Source organism: Anomaloglossus baeobatrachus, chromosome 8, assembly GCF_048569485.1.
Source record: "Anomaloglossus baeobatrachus isolate aAnoBae1 chromosome 8, aAnoBae1.hap1, whole genome shotgun sequence".
Lineage (NCBI taxonomy): Eukaryota > Metazoa > Chordata > Amphibia > Anura > Aromobatidae > Anomaloglossus > Anomaloglossus baeobatrachus.
Genome location: NC_134360.1, coordinates 44,665,345 through 44,685,805, shown reverse-complemented (window position 1 = coordinate 44,685,805; position 20,461 = coordinate 44,665,345). Strand labels below are relative to the sequence as shown.

At 49.9% G+C, this 20,461-nt stretch overlaps 1 protein-coding gene across 1 annotated transcript in view; it reads right to left on the bottom strand.

Annotated features, from left to right (window-relative positions):
* Nucleotides 1-18,475, bottom strand: part of TXNRD3 (thioredoxin reductase 3) — a 39,957-nt gene extending 21,482 nt beyond the window's left edge. The window contains exons 1-10 of the mRNA XM_075321524.1: nucleotides 18,268-18,475; nucleotides 16,787-16,847; nucleotides 16,427-16,536; nucleotides 16,141-16,248; nucleotides 13,693-13,765; nucleotides 11,647-11,766; nucleotides 11,429-11,571; nucleotides 4,403-4,518; nucleotides 781-1,006; nucleotides 501-593 (exon numbers count right to left, since the gene is read on the bottom strand). Coding sequence (XP_075177639.1) covers nucleotides 501-593; nucleotides 781-1,006; nucleotides 4,403-4,518; nucleotides 11,429-11,571; nucleotides 11,647-11,766; nucleotides 13,693-13,765; nucleotides 16,141-16,248; nucleotides 16,427-16,536; nucleotides 16,787-16,847; nucleotides 18,268-18,372 — 1,155 coding nt within the window. The 5' untranslated portion in view covers nucleotides 18,373-18,475. The remainder of the gene's footprint in view (nucleotides 1-500; nucleotides 594-780; nucleotides 1,007-4,402; nucleotides 4,519-11,428; nucleotides 11,572-11,646; nucleotides 11,767-13,692; nucleotides 13,766-16,140; nucleotides 16,249-16,426; nucleotides 16,537-16,786; nucleotides 16,848-18,267) is intronic.
* Nucleotides 18,476-20,461: the final 1,986 nt, after the last annotated feature.

Here is a 20,461-nt window from a genome sequence, read left to right as displayed (position 1 = left end):
ATATCAGAGGAGGTGCCCCGCAGGCGCAGCATATCAGAGGAGGTGCCCCGCAGGCGCAGCATATCAGAGGAGGTGCCCCGCAGGCGCAGCATATCAGAGGAGGTGCCCCGCAGGCGCAGCATATCAGAGGAGGTGCCCCGCAGGCGCAGCATATCAGAGGAGGTGCCCCGCAGGCGCAGCATATCAGAGGAGGTGCCCCGCAGGCGCAGCATATCAGAGGAGGTGCCCCGCAGGCGCAGCATATCAGAGGAGGTGCCCCGCAGGCGCAGCATATCAGAGGAGGTGCCCCGCAGGCGCAGCATATCAGAGGAGGTGCCCCGCAGGCGCAGCATATCAGAGGAGGTGCCCCGCAGGCGCAGCATATCGGAGGTGGTGCCCCGCAGGCGCAGCATATCGGAGGTGGTGTCCCGCAGGCGCAGCATATCGGAGGAGGTGTCCCGTGTATACGGTGCAGTATATACAGGTGGTGTCAGATCTCCTGTGAGGTGTAGATCACTTACTGTATTATATTCGTCGTCGATTATGGTATCGCTTTCCGTAGACTTTGCGACAACCCTCAGTCTCCCTGGAGTCCCAGCTTCCAGCTGCTCCACCTGTTGGAAAACAAGATTAATGAACTAATTAGCGTCCTAATTGAAAGAGCGACCGGATTAAGAATTATTGTCTAGTGTCATTGTACGGGATCAGACTGCCACTATTCCCCTTCTCAGCCCCCCAATACAAGTACACTGACAGAGCGCCCCCAGAGGTGACATTACAGAACACAGGAGGGTTTCTTACTGAAACTGGGACGAATTTCTTGATGAACTTCACTCCGTGCGTCTCCATGTAGGCTCCAGCTTTTTCTGCCATCTCTTGGTCAAACCCGCGTAAAAATATGGAGCGCACCATGACGGTGACATCCAGGCCGATCCCGGCGAGAAATCCAGCACATTCCAACGCCACGTAGGAAGCTCCGACCACGAGCGTCTTCCCAGGGCAGTAGGAGAGAGAGAAGAGATCGTCGCTGTAAAGAAACAGTATGCGCGTGATTATACAAGAACAGCGGCGGCTCAGAACCTAATGTCCAGATGATGACAGTGACCCCCGACATGGGGATCTCTAAGAACACAACTACCATGTGTCCAGAATTATTGATGGATAACATTTTGTCAAGGGTGAAAAATCATTGCAGCAGTAGAAGGGTTAACGTTCACCCTCATTCTTTCTTCTAATGAACTAGTAATCTCACTAATGAAATATTGGCGGTATTATTTGTCGATATAGAAGGACCCGCAAAAAAAGTGACTTATGGGGGATGCACATGTATGGAAGCATTTCCCTGGCGGACAGAGATCCAGAGCAAAGAGTCAGTCAGGTCCGGATGGTTTGAAAGCCCCTTTTCTATTGACATGATAGAAGAACCCGTGCTGCATAAACCTCTATGGCACAACAAGGAGCGCTAATGATCTGAGCCGTCTTCGTGAAGCGGTTCTGCACATGTCACCCACTGGAGGTGTGCCGCCCCCGTGCCAGCAGCAGAGCTGCTCGAATCCGGGTTCTCAGTGGCTCGAGGGTCTCTGGACCCGGGAGGGTGTAATCCGTGCGGCCACTCAAATGAAGGGGGGGTATTTACAAGGGGTTTTATAGAGTTCATGATGCCACCCATGGTATGTGGTAATCAGGAGTACCACCGCTGCAGTTGGGAGTAGCCGGGGATGATGGAGTGGGGCAGCTAGGTGTTGTGACCCTCCACGGGTAGGGAAAGGGGGGGGGGGGGGTTGGGGGAAATACCCCGGGGCTCTGTGATTGAAGGGGAGTGCCGTTGGATGCGAAGGGGGACACTGTGGTTCTCGCTCAGTCCATTAAGCTGACACCGACAACTGGTCAAACAAGTCTCTGGATACCGCTGCCGCTGAGGGGAGCTTAGTTCGGGTCCCGTCCCCAATGGTGCTGCCTGGTGATCCGTGACCTGCCTCCTGGCACTAAGTTTACTTTGGTGGTCCCGGTAGTGTGAAACTTGCTGGGTCCCGCTCCCCACTATGGCTAAGTGTGGAAGCTTGCTCTCAGGGCTCACGCTTGGGATTTTCTGGACCCTTTTGAATTGGAAAGTCCTATCCCCCTTGTTGTGCTAATGCCCCGATTTTGGAGAGGGTGGGAACGGAGGATCTTGAAGATTCCGTTCTCCTCGGGTAAATTATCGGGTTGCCTGAAGCTACTCCCCAACCTAGGGTCCACGTACCCAGTCGTGCCGTGGTCCCTGCCCGGTGATGGTGCAAGGCCGCGGGCTGTCCCCCTCGACAGATCTGTGCCCCTTGCCACGATCCCCTGCGACCGGGGGTCCAGCTCCTCTAGTCCCAGACCACCGTCTACCACCTAGATTGCTTCCCAGAAGCCCTGCTCCCGACCTCCTCTCACTTTCACTTCTCAGACTCTACTCTCTTAACACTCCAGACCTCTCCTCCCCCCAGGTGGGCGACTATTCCACTCAAGACCTCCACTGGTGTGTCTGGTGGGTGTGGTGCAGGGTGTACCTAGGATTTGATTAGCTGATGTAGGCAACACCATGTGGTTAGGGACCCTAAACCAAGGAGGAGGTGGATACTGCACGGGAGGGCAGATTGTGCAATACCCTGTGACGACCTGATAGTCTAGGGGTGTCACACATCCTGCGGAAAAAACCCTACCGGAGCATTCCCACCGGCCGTATGCTCAGTGGCAGATCCGGAAAAATCTGCAGCGGAAAGGTCCCAAAAGGAAACATCCTTCAGCTTTCCTAACAAGTGCTTTATTAGATTGTTGACAACCCCAAGAAGTTATAATGCAGGAGCTCCTTTCCTTGGAACTCGGCAGTACGCCATTACAAGGTTATTCCTCCTGTAAATATGAATAAACTGACAACTGGATGCCACCGTTCCTCCGGGGTGGGTCCAAGCGTGGTCTAACCTATACCAGCAGCATCAGACCAGGAGAATGGAACATCCAGTTGTCTCATTTACTAATACACTTCCAGGAGGAATGAGGCCATGTGCGCACTAGAAACTGAAAAACCGGACCCTCTGAAAGAATCCGGCACCTGCGGTAAAAAACAAAAAAAAAAAAACCCAAAATCCGCATGCGGATTTGCCGTATTTTTTTCCCTGCGGGTTTTTACCATTATCTAAGACAAAAAAACGCAGGTACCTGCGGAAAATAAGTGACATGCTCATTAATTCCGCAGCAGAAAATCTGCAAGTAAACGCAGTGTGTGCACAGCATTTTTTTTCTTTATACCCATAGGTTTTGTGGGAATGACTGCAGAAATGTTAGAAACATTTTCTGCAGCAAATCCGCGGTAAAATCCGCAGCGTGCGCACATGGCCTAAACCAGGCATCAAATGTTGAAAAGATGCTGCAGTGTTGAATATGGTATGCAAGAATTTACATTTCTAAATATGACCCATCTAGAGTTCTTCAGAATTTTGGCAAGTTGAATCAGACGTGGCGTAAATGCAAAAAGTTACTAAATAAGTGTCCCCAAATCATCCAACGACAGGAAGTGTAGATGAGCGATTGTTCAGAGCCCGTGATGGGAGGTCGGGAAGTTTGCTTCATGACTGTACATGATGAAACCCTTTATGATGAAACCCTTTAACGGCCGACACTCCCTTCTGTAACCAGCAGGAAGAAAAGATGTAACCCTACAAATGCCAACAAGTCCAGACAGGAGTCATCCTCGTGACCGGACTATATATGATGGGTGTATATTCCCCAGGGCTGGACAAAAAAGAGAATTTTGTCTTCTGCTCTTGTGCATTAAAAGGCATTGCTCACTAATTAGGTGGTCCGACACCCAGCACTCCCACCGATCAGCCATTTACAGCCAGCAGCTCCATACACTGTGCTGATCTGATCGATAGGGGTGCAGTGTCATCCCCTCACAGAAATGTGATTGATGACCTATCCTCAATATCTTAGTGTGCAACCCCCATTAAGCAGAAACCACTCCGGCTGGACAAACACTGAACATATAGTGTGAACAATCACTGCGAGGAGTGACTCCGTGCAGCACGCCGAGGACATGCACAATGGCCATCAGGTTCTCTGGACTCATTGTGGTTTCCATATCCCCAGAAGTAAGATGTGTCCACTATGAACTGGGGACTTGAGAAAATGGAGCACTGGTCACCACACAAGCCTGTGATCGCTAGTCTCCTGCTGCTCAATGTAATTTGCCCCATTTCGGGCACAGGTTCAACTGTAAATTACTAAAAAAAGTGAAATCAGCTTCTGAAACTGCAAACTGGGAAATATATAACCCTCCTCCACATTGTAACACCGCAGGAATGTAGCAGAGATAAGAAAATGGTGCAATGTCTCAGCTAAGCATTACCAGGCGGGTATGTGGTAAGAGGAAAGGAGGACGGAGGACACGAGCACTCACCTGGTGATGCAGAATTCCTTATCTCCGGGGATGTTCAGATATCGGGGCCGCTCCCCTGTGGCAATAACAAACTTGTCTCCTGTGAAGAAGCTCTCCTTGCCTCGTTTGTTAGTGGCCTAATTATCCCAAAAATAATAAAAAAAAAATAAAAATAAAAATATCCATATTAATGCTATACACACACACACAATGGAGAGAAAGTATTATATATATATATATATATATATATATATATATATATATATACATATACATATACATACATATACATACACACACACACACACACACACGTAAGGCTGAGTGTATGTATGTATGTCCGCTAAAGGAATCCACACCGTCACATTTACAATCACGAAATTTTGCACAGACTGTGACCCAGGGAACGTCATAGACTATGTTTGGGTGAGAAAATGTAACTCTGCGCTTTACAATGACTCTCTCAAAATCCTGCCGCTATTAAACTGAATGGAGGTGGGAGCTATAGGTTATTAATAGCAACTGTCAGTGGTTGCTATAGGAACAAAGAAGGGAATTTTGTTTACTTACCGTAAATTCCTTTTCTTCTAGCTCCAATTGGGAGACCCAGACAGTGGGTGTATAGCTACTGCCTCTGGAGGCCGCACAAAGAACTACACTTAAAAGTGTAAGGCCCCTCCCCTTCTGGCTATACACCCTCCCGTAGGAGTACGGATTCCTCAGTTTTAGTACCAAAGCAAGAAGGAGGAAAGCCAATAACAGTTTCGAAACAAATTCAATCCGATAACAAGATCGGAGAACTTAAGAAACAACATGAACAACATGTGCACCCGAAAAACGAAACCCTAAGAACAAATAGGGCGGGTGCTGGGTCTCCCAATTGGAGCTAGAAGAAAAGGAATTTACGGTAAGTAAACAAAATTCCCTTCTTTTTCGCTCCTAATTGGGAGACCCAGACAGTGGGACGTCCAAAAGCAGTCCCTGGGTGGGTAAAAAGATACCCCAAGAACGGGCTGTCAGACAGCCTCTTCCTACAGGTGGGCCACCGCCGCCTGAAGGACCTGTCTACCTAGGCTGGCATCTGCCGAAGCGTAGGTATGCACTTGATAGTGTTTGGTAAACGTGTGCAGACTCGACCAGGTAGCCGCCTGGCACACTTGCTGAGCCGTAGCCTGATGCCGCAATGCCCAGGACGCACCCACGGCTCTGGTAGAATGGGCCTTCAGTCCAGATGGAATCGGAAGCCCAGCAGAACGGTATGTGTGAAGAATTGGTTCCTTGATCCACCGCGCCAGGGTGGATTTGGAAGCTTGCGATCCCTTATGCTGACCAGCGACTAGGACAAAGAGCGCATCAGAACGGCGTAGAGACGCCGTGCGAGAGATGTAAATCCTGAGTGCTCTCACCAGGTCCAACAGATGTAAACCCTTTTCAAATTGGTGAACTGGATGCGGACACAAAGATGGCAAAGTGATATCCTGATTGAGATGAAAGGAAGAAACCACCTTGGGAGAAAACTCTGGAATTGGACGCAGTACTACCTTGTCCTGGTGAAACACCAGGAAGGGAGATTTGCAAGATAACGCCGCCAGCTCTGACACTCTCCGAAGAGACGTGACCGCCACAAGAAAAACCACCTTTTGTGAAAGCCGAGAAAGGGAAACCTCTTTCAAAGGCTCGAAAGGCGGCTTCTGGAGAGCAATGAGAACCTTGTTCAGATCCCAGGGTTCCAATGGCCGTCTGTAAGGAGGAACGATATGACGAACTCCTTGGAGAAACGTGCGTACTTTAGAAAGCCGTGCCAAGCGCTTCTGAAAGAATACAGATAGCGCGGAGACTTGACCCTTAAGAGAGCTAAGCGACAAACCTTTTTCCAACCCAGACTGCAGGAAGGAAAGAAAAATTGGCAATGCAAATGGCCAGGGGGAAAACCCTTGAGCCAAGCACCACGCTAAGAATATCTTCCACGTCCTGTGATAGATCTTAGCTGAGGATGGTTTTCTAGCCTGTCTCATTGTGGCAGCAACTTCATGAGATAAACCTGAGGCCGCTAGGATCCAGGACTCAATGGCCACACAGTCAGGTTCAGGGCCGCAGAATTCAGATGGAAAAACGGCCCTTGAGACAGCAAATCTGGACGGTCTGGTAGTGTCCACGGTTGGCCTACCGTGAGATGCCACAGATCCGGGTACCACGACCTTCTTGGCCAATCTGGAGCGACGAGTATGGCTCGATGGCAGTCGGACCTGATTTTCCGGAGAACTCTGGGTAACAACGCTAGAGGTGGAAACACATAGGGGAGTCGGAATTGCGACCAATCCTGAACCAAGGCGTCTGCCGCCAGTGCTCGGTGATCGTGAGACCGTGCCATGAAAACTGGGACCTTGTTGTTGTGCCGTGACGCCATGAGATCGACGTCCGGCGTCCCCCAGCGGCAACAGATCTGCTGAAACACGTCCGGGTGAAGGGACCATTCTCCTGCGTCCATGCCCTGGCGACTGAGAAAGTCTGCTTCCCAGTTTTCCACGCCTGGGATGTGAACTGCGGATATGGTGGACGCTCTGCTTTCCACCCACGTCAAAATCCGCTGGACTTCTTGAAAAGCTTGGCGACTGCGTGTTCCCCCTTGGTGGTTGATGTACGCCACCGCCGTGGAATTGTCCGACTGAATCCGAATCTGCTTGCCTTCCAGCCATTGTTGGAAGGCTCGCAGGGCAAGATAGATTGCTCTGATTTCCAGAACATTGATCTGCAGGGTGGACTCTTCCTGAGTCCACGTCCCCTGAGCCCTGTGGTGGAGAAACACCGCTCCCCACCCTGATAGGCTCGCATCCGTCGTGACCACTGCCCAGGACGGGGGAAGGAACGACTTTCCCTGTGACAATGAGGTGGGGAGAAGCCACCAACGCAGAGAGTCCTTGGCAGTCTGAGAGAGGGAGACAGTCCTGTCGAGGGACGTCGATTTCCCATCCCATTGGCGTAGAATGTCCCATTGTAGAGGGCGCAGATGAAACTGCGCGAACGGGACTGCCTCCATTGCTGCTACCATCTTTCCTAGGAAATGCATGAGGCGCCTCAGTGAGTGCGACTGGCTCTGAAGGAGAGATTGCACTCCAGTCCGTAGCGAGCACTGCTTGTCCAGTGGAAGCCTCACTATCGCTGAGAGAGTATGAAACTCCATGCCAAGATAAGTCAGAGATTGGGTCGGGGTTAGATGAGACTTTGGAAAGTTGATAATCCACCCGAAACTCTGGAGAGTGTCTAGCGCCACCTTCAGACTGTGTTGGCATGCCTCTTGAGAGGGTGCCTTTATAAGCAGGTCGTCTAGATACGGGATGACCGAGTGACCCTGCGAGTGCAGAACAGCTACTACTGCTGCCATGACTTTGGTGAAGACCCGGGGGGCTGTTGCCAGACCGAAAGGTAACGCTACGAACTGTAGGTGTTCGTCGTGTATGACGAAGCGTAGGAAACGCTGATGCTCTGGTGCAATCGGTACGTGGAGATACGCATCTTTGATATCTATTGATGCTAGAAAATCTCCTTGAGACATTGAGGCTATGACGGAGCGTAGGGATTCCATCCGGAACCTCCTGACTTTTACGTGTCTGTTGAGCAACTTTAGATCCAGGACGGGTCGATACGATCCGTCCTTTTTTGGGACCACAAACAGATTGGAGTAAAAACCGTGACCTTGTTCCTGAAGAGGAACGGAGGTCACCACTCCTTCCGCCTTTAGAGCGGCCACCGCCTGCAACAGAGCATCGGCTCGGTCTGGTGGTGGAGAAGCGTGTGACTGAGTCGACTCGCGCAAGCCCGGCTGAGATAGCTTGGAGTGCCCATACGGCCGCAAAAGAAGGCGCTAATGACGCTCCAATCGCTTCATAGATGGATTTCAGCCAGAGCTCCATCTGCCTGTCAGTGGCATCTTTAAGTGCCGCTCCATCTTCAACTGCAACCAAGGATCTAGCTGCAAGCCTGGAAATTGGAGGATCCACTTTTGGACACTGGGTCCAACCCTTGACCACCTCAGGGGGAAAAGGGTAGCGTGTATCTTTAAGCCGTTTAGGAAAACGCCTTTCAGGATAAGCGTGGGGTTTCTGGATTGCGTCTCTAAAGTCAGCGTGGTCCAGAAAAGTGCTTAATGTACGCTTAGGGTATCTGAAATGGATTCTCTCGTGCTGCGAAGCTGACTCCTCTACAAGAGGAGCTGGTGGGGAAATATTTAACATCTTATTGATGTTAAATATAAGATCATTAACTATGGCGTCACCATCTGGTGTATCTAGATTGAGAGCGGTCCCAGGATCAGAATCCTGATCAGTTACGTCCGCCTCATCACCCATAGATTCATCTCGCTGGGATCCTGACCATTGAGATGAATGTGAAGGCCCGTCATAGCGAGCCCGCTTAGGCTGCCCGGGGCCATCGTCCGAGTCAGAGTCTTCACCCTGAGGTGTAGATGCCCGTCCCGGAGCTTGGAGGTAATTCAGCTGAGGGGGACCAGGGGGCAATGATTGCACAGTGTCCGTGGCCTGAAGTACAGGCCTAGCTCGCAATGTGTCAAGAATTTGTGACATAGTGAGAGACATTCTGTCAGCAAAAGCTGCAAACTCAGTTCCTGTCACCTGGACAGCATTCGCAGGTGGTACACCCTGGGTCACGTCCAGCAGAGGTCCCGACTGTGCAAGCGCCGCAGGGGCCGAGCACTGCACACAATGGGGGTCCGTGGAGCCTGCCGGTAGAAAAGTCCCACATGCGGTGCAGGAAGCATATAATGTCTGTGCCTTGGCACCCTTGCGTTTTACGGACGACATGCTGCTGGCTCTCTGCAATGTGAGAGAGTCTATAGCCAAAGGGCGACCAGCGCTATGTAATACCAAGTATTTGTAGAAACAAAATACTAAGAATACTACTGGCACAAGAGGGGGTGAGCCCTGAGGGCTGCTTACCGCCCGCTGAATAGCGGGTAAGAGGCGCAGAATTCCTTGTCTGGGTCTCCCCGGCTCCCCTCTGCAGCTCAGCGTGTCAGCAGGAATGGCTGCCGGCGTCTGTGGAGAGGGGCGGTCCGTGGGAGTTTCCAAACAAAAGTGCGGGAAACAGTGTCCCCTCTGTGCCGATTGTGAGGGCTGGAGTATGTAAAAACGACTCCAGCCCTCGGCGCTGATGCACTGGCCAGCGTCCCGCCCCTCTCCTGACTGGCAGGTCTGGGGGCGGGAACGAACGGAAGCAGGCCGCAAAAGCCGGGGACTCGAGTTATCAGCGCGGCCGCCGTAAAAGCGCGGGCCGCGCTGAAGTCCCCGGCGCACCACAAGTGCCAGCCGCGCCGCCGTCCCAGCGGCCGGCGCGACCGATTCCCAGAAGTGGCCAGCGTCCCGCCCCTCTCCTGACTGGCAGGTCTGGGGGCGGGAACGAACGGAAGCAGGCCGCAAAAGCCGGGGACTCGAGTTATCAGCGCGGCCGCCGTAAAAGCGCAGGCCGCGCTGAAGTCCCCGGCGCACCACAAGTGCCAGCCGCGCCGCAGTCCCAGCGGCCGGCGCGACCGATTCCCAGAAGTGTGCCTGCTTCAGCGAAGCTGAATGAGGCCATGGCACAAGCGCCGTAGCGCTGATGTCCCCCGGTGCACTACAACACCCAGCATGCTGCGGTGTGAGCGCCAAATGCACGGGGACACAGAGTACCTTGAGGAAGCAGGGCCATGTCCCTGATGTACTCCGCTCCATCCAGCATCTTCTCCAGGGGCTGTAGATGGAGCACGGTCTCAGTGCCTGGAGACCGGTAAATCCCACTTCACCCAGAGCCCTGTAAAAAGGGATGGGGAAGGAATCAGCATGTGGGCTCCTGCCGCCGTACCCGCAATGGGTACCTCAACCTTACAAACACCTCCGACATACAGTGGGGTGAGAAGGGAGCATGCTGGGAGCCCTGTATGGGCCCTCTTTTCTTCCATCCGACATAGTCAGCAGCTGCTGCTGACTAAAAACAATGGAGCTATGCGTGCGTGTCTGACCTCCTGCGCACAAAGCTAAAACTGAGGAATCCGTACTCCTACGGGAGGGTGTATAGCCAGAAGGGGAGGGGCCTTACACTTTTAAGTGTAGTTCTTTGTGCGGCCTCCAGAGGCAGTAGCTATACACCCACTGTCTGGGTCTCCCAATTAGGAGCGAAAAAGAAATAAACTTAGTATAAGAAGCTTATGTGTGAGGTAATAAGAGGTCTGTGGTGAGACAGCCGGGCAGAGAGACAGCCAGACAAACACACATAGAAACAGACAGAGGTGGAGACAGATACAGAGAGATAGAAACAGACAGACAGAGACAGACAAACAGCGACACACATACAGAGATTGGGAGAGAGACCGTTACTATCCCGGGCAACGCCTGGGTACTACAGCTAATATATATTATATATATTAGGGGATGACTTTACATTTTACTTGGCATTAAAAATCCTTGAGGCCAAAAAATAGAAGGAGTTTTAAGTTTGTAAACTTTTGCTTTCTAGATTACCGGCCACTTCTGCAGTCTATCAGAGGTGGCCGGCTTCCCAAGCAAGAAGCATGCGCTTCCAGATCTTTGCTAAGCAGCTTGTAGACACAGCTGAAGATGGCGGGATCCAGCCCAGCCTCCGTAACCCTGCACTTCTCCTATACTGCAAAACTGTTTCTATTAGCAGTGTACAGATCAGATTAGCGGTCCAATCCGGCTGCAAGTCTGAACGGTCAATCAGGAGCGCACCGCAGGCAAGCAGGAAGTCGGGAGGCATAGGAGCGGCGCACTTCTGAACAAAGATCTTGAGGAAACCCAGTCAGTCTGTAAGGCTTATTTCACAAATCCGGCATTTTGCCGCATCCGGCACATTCCAGTACAGTGTTAATACTGTACAATGGCATCGCGGCAAGCTCCGGTCACATGCTGTAATGTGACTGGAGCGTGCCGGATCCGACAAAATGCCGGATGTGTGAAATGGGCCTAACATCCCACCGCTATCAATAAACAAAAACACCATCAATAAGGGAGACATCCATCCATCTACATTCCAATTTACCTTGATCTTATGTGGCTCCACAAACTCCCCATAGGTGTTCTCGTAGCGGACGTTCTTGTCCCTCAGCGCCACTCTGTAACCCCAATTCAGAGAGCCGATGTAGTTTTGGATGTTCTCCTTCATGGTCTCCCAGTTGTGTTGTACTGTGAAGTAAACAAGTTATTAATACGAGAATTGAAAGGACTTTCTTTTATTGAAACCAATATTCCCCGCCTTACCTTGCTCCTCATATTCCCAGCCAAATTTCCTCGAGTCCTTCAGTGATTGTCCCAGGAGAGCCGCCTGGTGCATCAACTTCTTGGGAATGCACCCAACATTGACACACGTGCCGCCCAACCCTGCACAGAAGAAACCACCGATCAACTACGAAAGAGTCGAGGCTTTAAAGTTACATTCAGCGACAGACAACTTCCTGAAGGATAGAACATGAAATGCTGCAACTAGTGGCCATTATCAGGAATTCTCAACGAGGAAATGATCAGTAAACTGCAGGTTTTACGTCAGGAAACGTACACAGCAGACGGTAACAAGGCGTCAAGGAGCTTTCCACTTTCAGAAAAGTGGACCTCAAATGCTTAGGCTAGTTTCACACATCCGACTTTTTGCCGAATTGGCGGATCCGGCGCACTCCAATACAGTGACAGCACGGCAACTTCCAGGTCACATGACATCATGTGCCTGGCGTTTGTCGCGCTGCCATTGTACTGTATACACTGTACTGGAGTGTGCCAGATCCGTCACTCTGGCGAAAAGTCGGAGGTGTGAAACTAGCCTTATAGACCCAAGACAGCGCTAATATTCACCCTCCCAAGATCTAGCGCTGTATTCTAGGTCTTGGTTGCAGTGGTAACATTACATTGAAAGCGCAGATCACTGCTGCAGCCAATCACTGAGCTTGGCAGCTGTACCAAATGTATACAGCAGAGCTGCAGAGGTCAGCGATTATCTACAGTGGTGATGTGCACGGTCATGTCTGCAGCCAAAACACAAGCCCATCCATCAGTGGGCACTGGACACGTGGACAGTGCATTACTCCTCATTGGGGAGCAGCAGAAAGTTCCCAGTAATTGGGGAGCAGCAGAAAGTTCCCAGTAATAAAATTCCTTGGAGCAGTTTGAGCAAAAAAATGCCCTCTTGTTCATGGATTTTCCTGTCACCTTCTCTAGGGGTGCTATAGAATTGTTGAGGATAAGAATTAAGCAACCAAAAATACTTAATTCAGCCATTTCATAGACTCGAATATATAGGTTTAGTTGATGCAACCTAACACATTTATGAATGTCTTGGCTCCTTACTAAAAATATATATATATATATATATATATATGATATACTGCATATTCAGTGATTTTCCTTAATACAATAGGGGCGGCACGGTGGCTCAGTGGTTAGCACTACAGCCTTGCAGCGCTGGGGTCCTGGGTTCTAGTCCCACTAAGGACACAATCTGCAAGGAGTTTGTATGTTCTCCCCATGTTTGCGTGGGTTTCCCTCGGTTTCCTCCCACACTCCAAAAACATACTGATAGGGAATTTAGATTGTGAGCCCCAATGGGGACAGTGTTGCCAATGTATGTAAAGCGCTATGGAATTAATAGCACTATATAAATAATTAAATATTATATTATTATACCAGCACATGTAACTTAAAGATGGCTCCTACATCCTGGACAACTCCCATAGAAGTTGAGGAACAAAGGAATTCCTAAAGTTTGGAACAACCAATCCAGCACAGACTATGCAAATTCCTACATGTCCTGAGTCCTGCCTGCGTTACTTGATTGGACTGGCTTTTGTCTACACCCTTCATTTCTCTAGAGCTATAAAAAGTTTCAAACAGCAGAGACAGAATCTCACTGGCATCAGTCATGGAGAGAAGGTTCATAATAACCAATTTAAGTCTGTTATTTCTTTCTCGTGTGCACACATGACATTATAATTTGAAATCGGCAATTAGACCTTAAGAGACCCTTTGTAGTCTAATTCTCAACAGGACAATTGCACTGACTAATGTAATGGTCTGATGACCAACGGTGAACCTGGTCCTACTCACACAGCTGCGGACACAGTGATACGCAGCATCAGTGCAAATCTTACCTACATTTGTACAGTGTACCAAACTGCAGCTGTGTTTTTTCCCACAGCTTCTATTTGGTACACTGTACTAGTGTAGGTAAGATTACAGTCATCCAGCAGCAGTAGATTTTTACTGACAAGCATAGATCTTGATCTTAGCAAGTAGCACAAAAAAAAAAAAAAAACTTACCCCAGGCGGCCCCCAGAGGGGTAGGAACAACAAAATCAAGCACCATTACTTTCTTCCCCAAAGATGAAGCCTCCTAAAAAAAAAAAAAAAAAAAAAAAAATAGAAAAATAGTCAGCAATTATTCACAATAGGAGGCCTACACCAATGCAGGAAGGGTTGTGGCTTAATAAAAGTCTTCTAGGTCCAGGTATGAGGACACCACAGCATGGTGTGGGGGGAGGGGGCCGTATTTCAGATAAGATGTATTAAGCCCCGTAACAGCTAGCTGTACACATCACAGTGCATGGGTGGGGGTGGGAGTATGGCCCAAGTTACTTGGAATGACAATATAGCAGCACGTGACCTTGGATGACCCCCGCTCACTAGAAGATCCTTTTCCTGATCACAGGGTAAACCTTCTCATGTGTCAGGAGGATGCAAAGGGAAGGACCTGTCTCTTGTGAGGTCCTAATAAGATGCACCCAGAATCTGGTGGAACCGAGCAGCAGCAGCATGATGGCTCAGTCCAAGTGTCCCTCCGCTCTGCAACATTAGGTCATGCTTGTATGATGAGGGGAAAACCCCATGCAAAAATCTCGTTGCTGCTGTAAGCCACATGTAGCCAAAAATGACACGGGCAAAAGGGGCAGAAGTCTAAGGGGGGGGGGGGGGGGTGTTCCCTGGCACTGCTCACTTTCACGATGAGAGATAAGGCAATTATGATGTTGAGGTTACAGACACCTTCAAAAAAGGGCCGACGATCGGCAAGGACCAGGGTCCTCTGTCGACTGCACTCTCATCCTGACATGCATCTTTAAACATAAGGTCATTGCCCGTTGTCTGAGTGAAAGGCACAGGACTAACCCTTTAATTAATTATTTTAGCACCCTAAGGCTATGTGCCCACGGGAGCTCCTGCGGCCTTTGCCGCGAAAAACCTGCGGATTTATCTGGATTTTTTGCAGATAAATCTGCAGGTTTCAGCAAGTACAGACACTCCTCATGTTACCCTATGGGACATGTGGAGTGTCTGTGACGATGCTGCGGAATGTGTGGCTGCGGAATATGCTGTCGATGTCCCGCAGCCGCACATAACTGCATGTCAATTATTCCTGCGGAAATACCTGTAAAAATTCCTGGCGCTCCACTATGGAGATAGAGGGCGGGACTTCCGCAGGTAAATCACATGAATGTCCGCAGGTTTACTGCAGCTATTTCAATGGAATCCCGCAGCAATGTATAGCTGCAGATTCCAGGGAGCTGCTGCGGGAAACCTGTGGATAGAGCCGCAGGTACGATCTCCCGTGTGCACATAGCCTAAGTGTTTACCGAGTATCTAGGAGCATTAAAAAAAAAAAAAAAAAAAAAAGGCATAGACTGCCCCATTGTCGCTGGTCCATGCATCCCTCCTATTCGTCGGTTGAAAGTGGGAGACAGATGACAGCTAAGGCCACTGCCTGCCTCTAGTAAATAAAGCCTAAGGTCACATTGTGCACAGAAGCCAGTAATACGTTAAATGGACAGGTAATTACAGAAATATATAGCTACAGAGACTACGATCTTCCGGAAAGGTGCTAGAGTTCCCCATTAACTTCCATTATACTCAGGTGCAAGAGTAGAGCCCGCCCGAGCGTCTAACTGCTCGTAACGACCATGGTAGTGACCGCTCATCACTAGTTACAAGTACCGAGCACCCGAGCATGGTAGTGCCCGCTCATCACTAGTTACAAGTACTGAGCACCCGAGCATGGTAGTGCCCGCTCATCACTAGTTACGAGTACAGAGCACCCGAGCATGGTAGTGCCCGCTCATCACTAGTTACAAGTACTGAGCACCCAAGCATGGTAGTGCCCGCTCATCACTAGTTACAAGTACTGAGCACCCAAGCATGGTAGTGCCCGCTCATCACTAGTTACAAGTACTGAGCACCCGAGCATGGTAGTGCCCGCTCATCACTGGTTACAAGTACTGAGCACCTGAGCATGGTAGTGCCCGCTCATCACTAGTTACAAGTACAGAGCACCCGAGCATGGTAGTGCCCGCTCATCACTAGTTACGAGTACAGAGCACCCGAGCATGGTAGTGCCCGCTCATCACTAGTTACAAGTACAGAGCACCCGAGCATGGTAGTGCCCGCTCATCACTAGTTACGAGTACAGAGCACCTGAGCATGGTAGTGCCCGCTCATCACTAGTTACGAGTACAGAGCACCCGAGCATGGTAGTGCCCGCTCATCACTAGTTACAAGTACAGAGCACCCGAGCATGGTAGTGCCCGCTCATCACTAGTTACGAGTACAGAGCACCTGAGCATGGTAGTGCCCGCTCATCACTAGTTACGAGTACAGAGCACCCGAGCATGGTAGTGCCCGCTCATCACTAGTTACGAGTACAGAGCACCCGAGCATGGTAGTGCCCGCTCATCACTAGTTAACACCAATAACTGCTGGAGGAAGGAATGTGACAAGTACCTTGGAGCATGCCAGGCCGCCCGAGCCGCCGCCGATGACGATCAGGTCATAATCATAGGTGACAGCGTTGTTATCCAGGAGTTTCTGAAGAGTCCCGTCCTTATGAGCCTGCAATGCAGACCACACACACATCATTAAGGAAGGTTAGTCTGACTATGGAGACACACAAGCCTGCCTAGGAGCTGTGTACACAAAACAGCAGGAAAGGTTTTATTTGCAAATTAATTTTCTGCGTCATTAGATGCAGGGGTGCAAAAACTGCACAAATACACATCGGGGCACTCACCTGTAGAGTTTTATCACAGCCGCCCACATGGGTCTTGTACACAAAGACGTTGGGGACGGTCTTCTGTCCGGTCATTTCCTGCAGCACGTCCTGGATACTGCTGCCGTCATCTGCAATAAATAAACCCGTCAGTGGCTGCTCCTCCCAAAGAGGAGCTTCATAGTGTACAGGAGCCATAGTTCCTGGTTTTATGACCCAAACTGACAACCTTATGGCCATGTTTGAGGCCAGTAGGTCAGGGTGCGGCCTTAAACATGGCCACCATACAGTGGAGTGATGAAGTCGTAACAGTGAGGACAGAGCCTGCAGTCCTGACCCGAGCGAGGAGAATCGCCTGAGAACATCTAGTCATTCACTCACCGCACTGATCCAGCTCCAGGGCAAAATATTCCTTCCCCAGCGAAGTGAACAGCTCCTTCACCTGCAGGGAGAAACCAGAGAAAATTATAATCACAACAAAAAGGATGCTGGTAATGTATGCTATTGTTCTATGTTATCAGCCATTCCCGGATGGAAAGAGGAAGACTTGAGTGATGGAAACTCCCTTGCCCCAATCTTACATCTCCAGCACAAGACACAGTAACATCCGTATATGAAGGATATCAACAAAAACAGAACGAACACACACACACACACACACACACACAGTTTGTTACAATGTGTGAGTAGGGGCCAAGGGCAGGAGAGGAATGTACAGACAGGTTACATGTGAACCTCAGCAGCTCAGGTCACCAGGGTTCTCTTTTATTGTTATTATTACTGTATGTCACTGGAACAATAAACTTCTGATAAGAATGTCCTGATCCCTAATTTACATGTGACACAAAAGAGAACCAGAAAATTAGGATTTCACAAGAGAAGGAAGAAAATTTATAATGTGCAAATAAATAGTCTGCAGGTTTTATAGAGAGATACTATCTACAACAGTCAGTGAGTCACTGTACATCCATCATCTTGTATATACTGCACTATACTCCAGAGCTGCACTCACTGTTCAGCTGGAAGTCACTGTGTACATACAATAACTTATCCTGAGTTACTTCCTGTATTATACTTCAGAGCTGCACTCACTATTCTGCTGATGAAGTCACTGTGTACATATATTACTTATCCTGCATTATAATCCACAGCTGCACTCACTATTCTGCAGGTGCAGTCAATGTGTACATACATTACTGATCCTGAGCTACATCCTGTATTATACTCCAGAGCTGCACTCACTATTCTGCTGGTGCAGACACTGTATATACACACACACACACACTACATTACTTATCCTGTACTGATCCTGAGTTACATCCTGTATTATACTCCAGAGCTGCACTCACTATTCTGCTGGTGTAGTCAAAGTTTACATTACTTTTCCCCAGGACTAGAGATGGGGCGCACAGGGCTGCAGACAATCGCACAACACTATGGGGAGCCATCATCGCCTTGTGATACGGATTCTTTCCAGTCTCTTTTCCCTCTCACCACTATAAATACCTCTATTTGCTGATAAGAAATATGAATATTGACCAAAAACCTATTCCCAATAATCTCCCAGCTGAGGGTCTGCTACAATGTATCCAGTGAAGACAATCCCCAGACTGACACATTGTAACAAACCATCAGCAGGAGACAATACAGCTCAGGGAATCGTCCAGAGTGGACACACTGTAACGAAGCCTCAGCTGTGAGGACGTTATGTATCTTAGAATCTGCTGAATAACAGTTAAAGAAGAGCCAACAGGACACAGAGAACCTGGAACACGAGGAATTAGAAAGCTATGTCGGACGGGGAGGACTACAACTCCCAGCATGACGCAGCTTATAGCAGACACGTGTGTGCGCCTCCTCACCCGGTCACAGTACGGGCAGTAGCTCTTGCTGAACACGACCACCGGGTTCTTCTCCAGCAGCTCCTGCACCCGGCTGAGCACGGCTTCCCTGCCGGTCGGCGGCATTGTGATGGCGGCTGGCTGTGACCCTCCTCGGACACCGTCTCTTTCCCTCTCTCCGTCTCTCTGCGCTATGTCTTCCCGCTCGGCGACCTTCTGATATGACGTCACTAGTAGAGCCTAGCCCCGCCCCCCAGAGTACCACGTGCGCGCGCAGACTGTCTAGTAAGGATGAGCAGGCAGAAGTTCCGTCACGTGATCTTAAAGCGACAGCGACGTGTTTGGAAGAAAAGGAGAGGAGCAGAGCTGTGTGGAGCTGGAGTCCTAGTTGTACTGTTTTCGCTTTAACTTTGTTTTCTGCCACAGCATTTACCACAAAGGATAAATATTCTGATATTTTATTAGTTCAGATTGTTACGCACGCGGCGATACCAAATATGTCCATATTATTTCTATATTTCAGAGAGCGCCATACGTGGCTCACACAGCCATATTATGCCCATATAATGTTCAGAAAGTGCCATCATAATCCTACAGCGCCCAAAATCAGGCCACAAAGGTGCCAGGGTCCGAAAACTAGAAATTACCCCAATACTGCTCACAGCTGAAGGTTTGTTACATTTGTATCCAGACCACACATGTGAATGTGAGATGCTGCAGCTCACAAAGAGGGTTGTGGAGACCGATACAGTGGACCAACCCCTCAGCTGTGAGAAGTATCAGATAACGTGTGGATGTGATCAAATGAGTTTCTTCGTTGACAGCAAGAAGAGATACGAGAAATTGGAATACAAAGTATATGGTAAAGGTGTAGAACGTTTCTTACACCATAAAGGGATAATCCCATAAACACAACATAACCCCGTAGTCTCCTGCCCGGCTGTGAGAACGGGGTACCCCGGACTCCCTCACTGAGCCGGGCCGCAGAGGGGCTCCCACCGGGGACATGACTGGAGGGGGCTGTAAGGTCAATGATGGCTCATCATACACGGGTGCCCTATATCTGATCCAGGTGGGAGCTAAGAGCAGCGTCCGTCCTACAGTGGTCATTATGAGAAGACATAAGAATGGTTGGATAAGGATAAGACACCCCAACTTTATAGAACAGTCGGACCCCACTAATCAGATAAGATGTCCAACCGAGGTGCCACCAATGCCTGAGGTACAGAGAGCCCAAGATGGCTCACTGCTGACTAAAGGTGCCAAGAAGTCCCCAGTGAATGCCACACACAACCCAGAGGAGTCTGCAGACCGTACCCATCACTCAGACCTCACCCAATGCCTAGACCTTACCTAATGCACAGACCTCACCCAATGCCCAGAGCTTACCCATCACTCAGACCTCACCCAATGCCCAGAGCTTACCCATCACTCAGACCTCACCCAATGCCCAGAGCTTACCCATCACTCAGACCTCACCCAATGCCTAGACCTTACCTAATGCACAGACCTCACCCACCACTCAGACCTTACCTAATGCACAGAGCTTATGCATCACTGACCTTACCCAATGCCCAGACCTCACTCACCACTCAGACCTTACCCAATGCTTAGATCTTACCCACCACTCAGACCTTACCTAATGCCCAGACCTTAAGACCTTACCCAATGCCCAGACCTCACCCACCACTCAGACCTTACCCAATGCACAGAGCTCACCCACCACTCAGACCTTACCCAATGCACAGAGCTCACCCACCACTCAGACCTTACCCAATGCCCAGATCTTACCCAATGCCCAGACCTTACCCACCACTCAGACCTTACCCACCACTCAGAACTTACCCAATGCTCAGACCTTAAGACCTTACCTAATGCCCAGATCTTACCCACCTCTCAGACCTTACCCAATGCCCAGATCTTACCCACCACTCAGATCTTACCCAATTCCCAGATCTTACCCACCACTCAGATCTTACCCAATTCCCAGATCTTACCCACCACTCAGACCTTACCCAATGCCCAGATCTTGTCCACCTCTCAGACCTTACCCAATGCCCAGATCTTACCCACCTCTCAGACCTTACCCAATGCCCAGATCTTACCCACCACTCAGACCTTACCCAATGCCCAGATCTTACCCACCTCTCAGACCTTACCCAATGCCCAGATCTTACCCACCACTCAGACCTTACCCAATGCCCAGATCTTACCC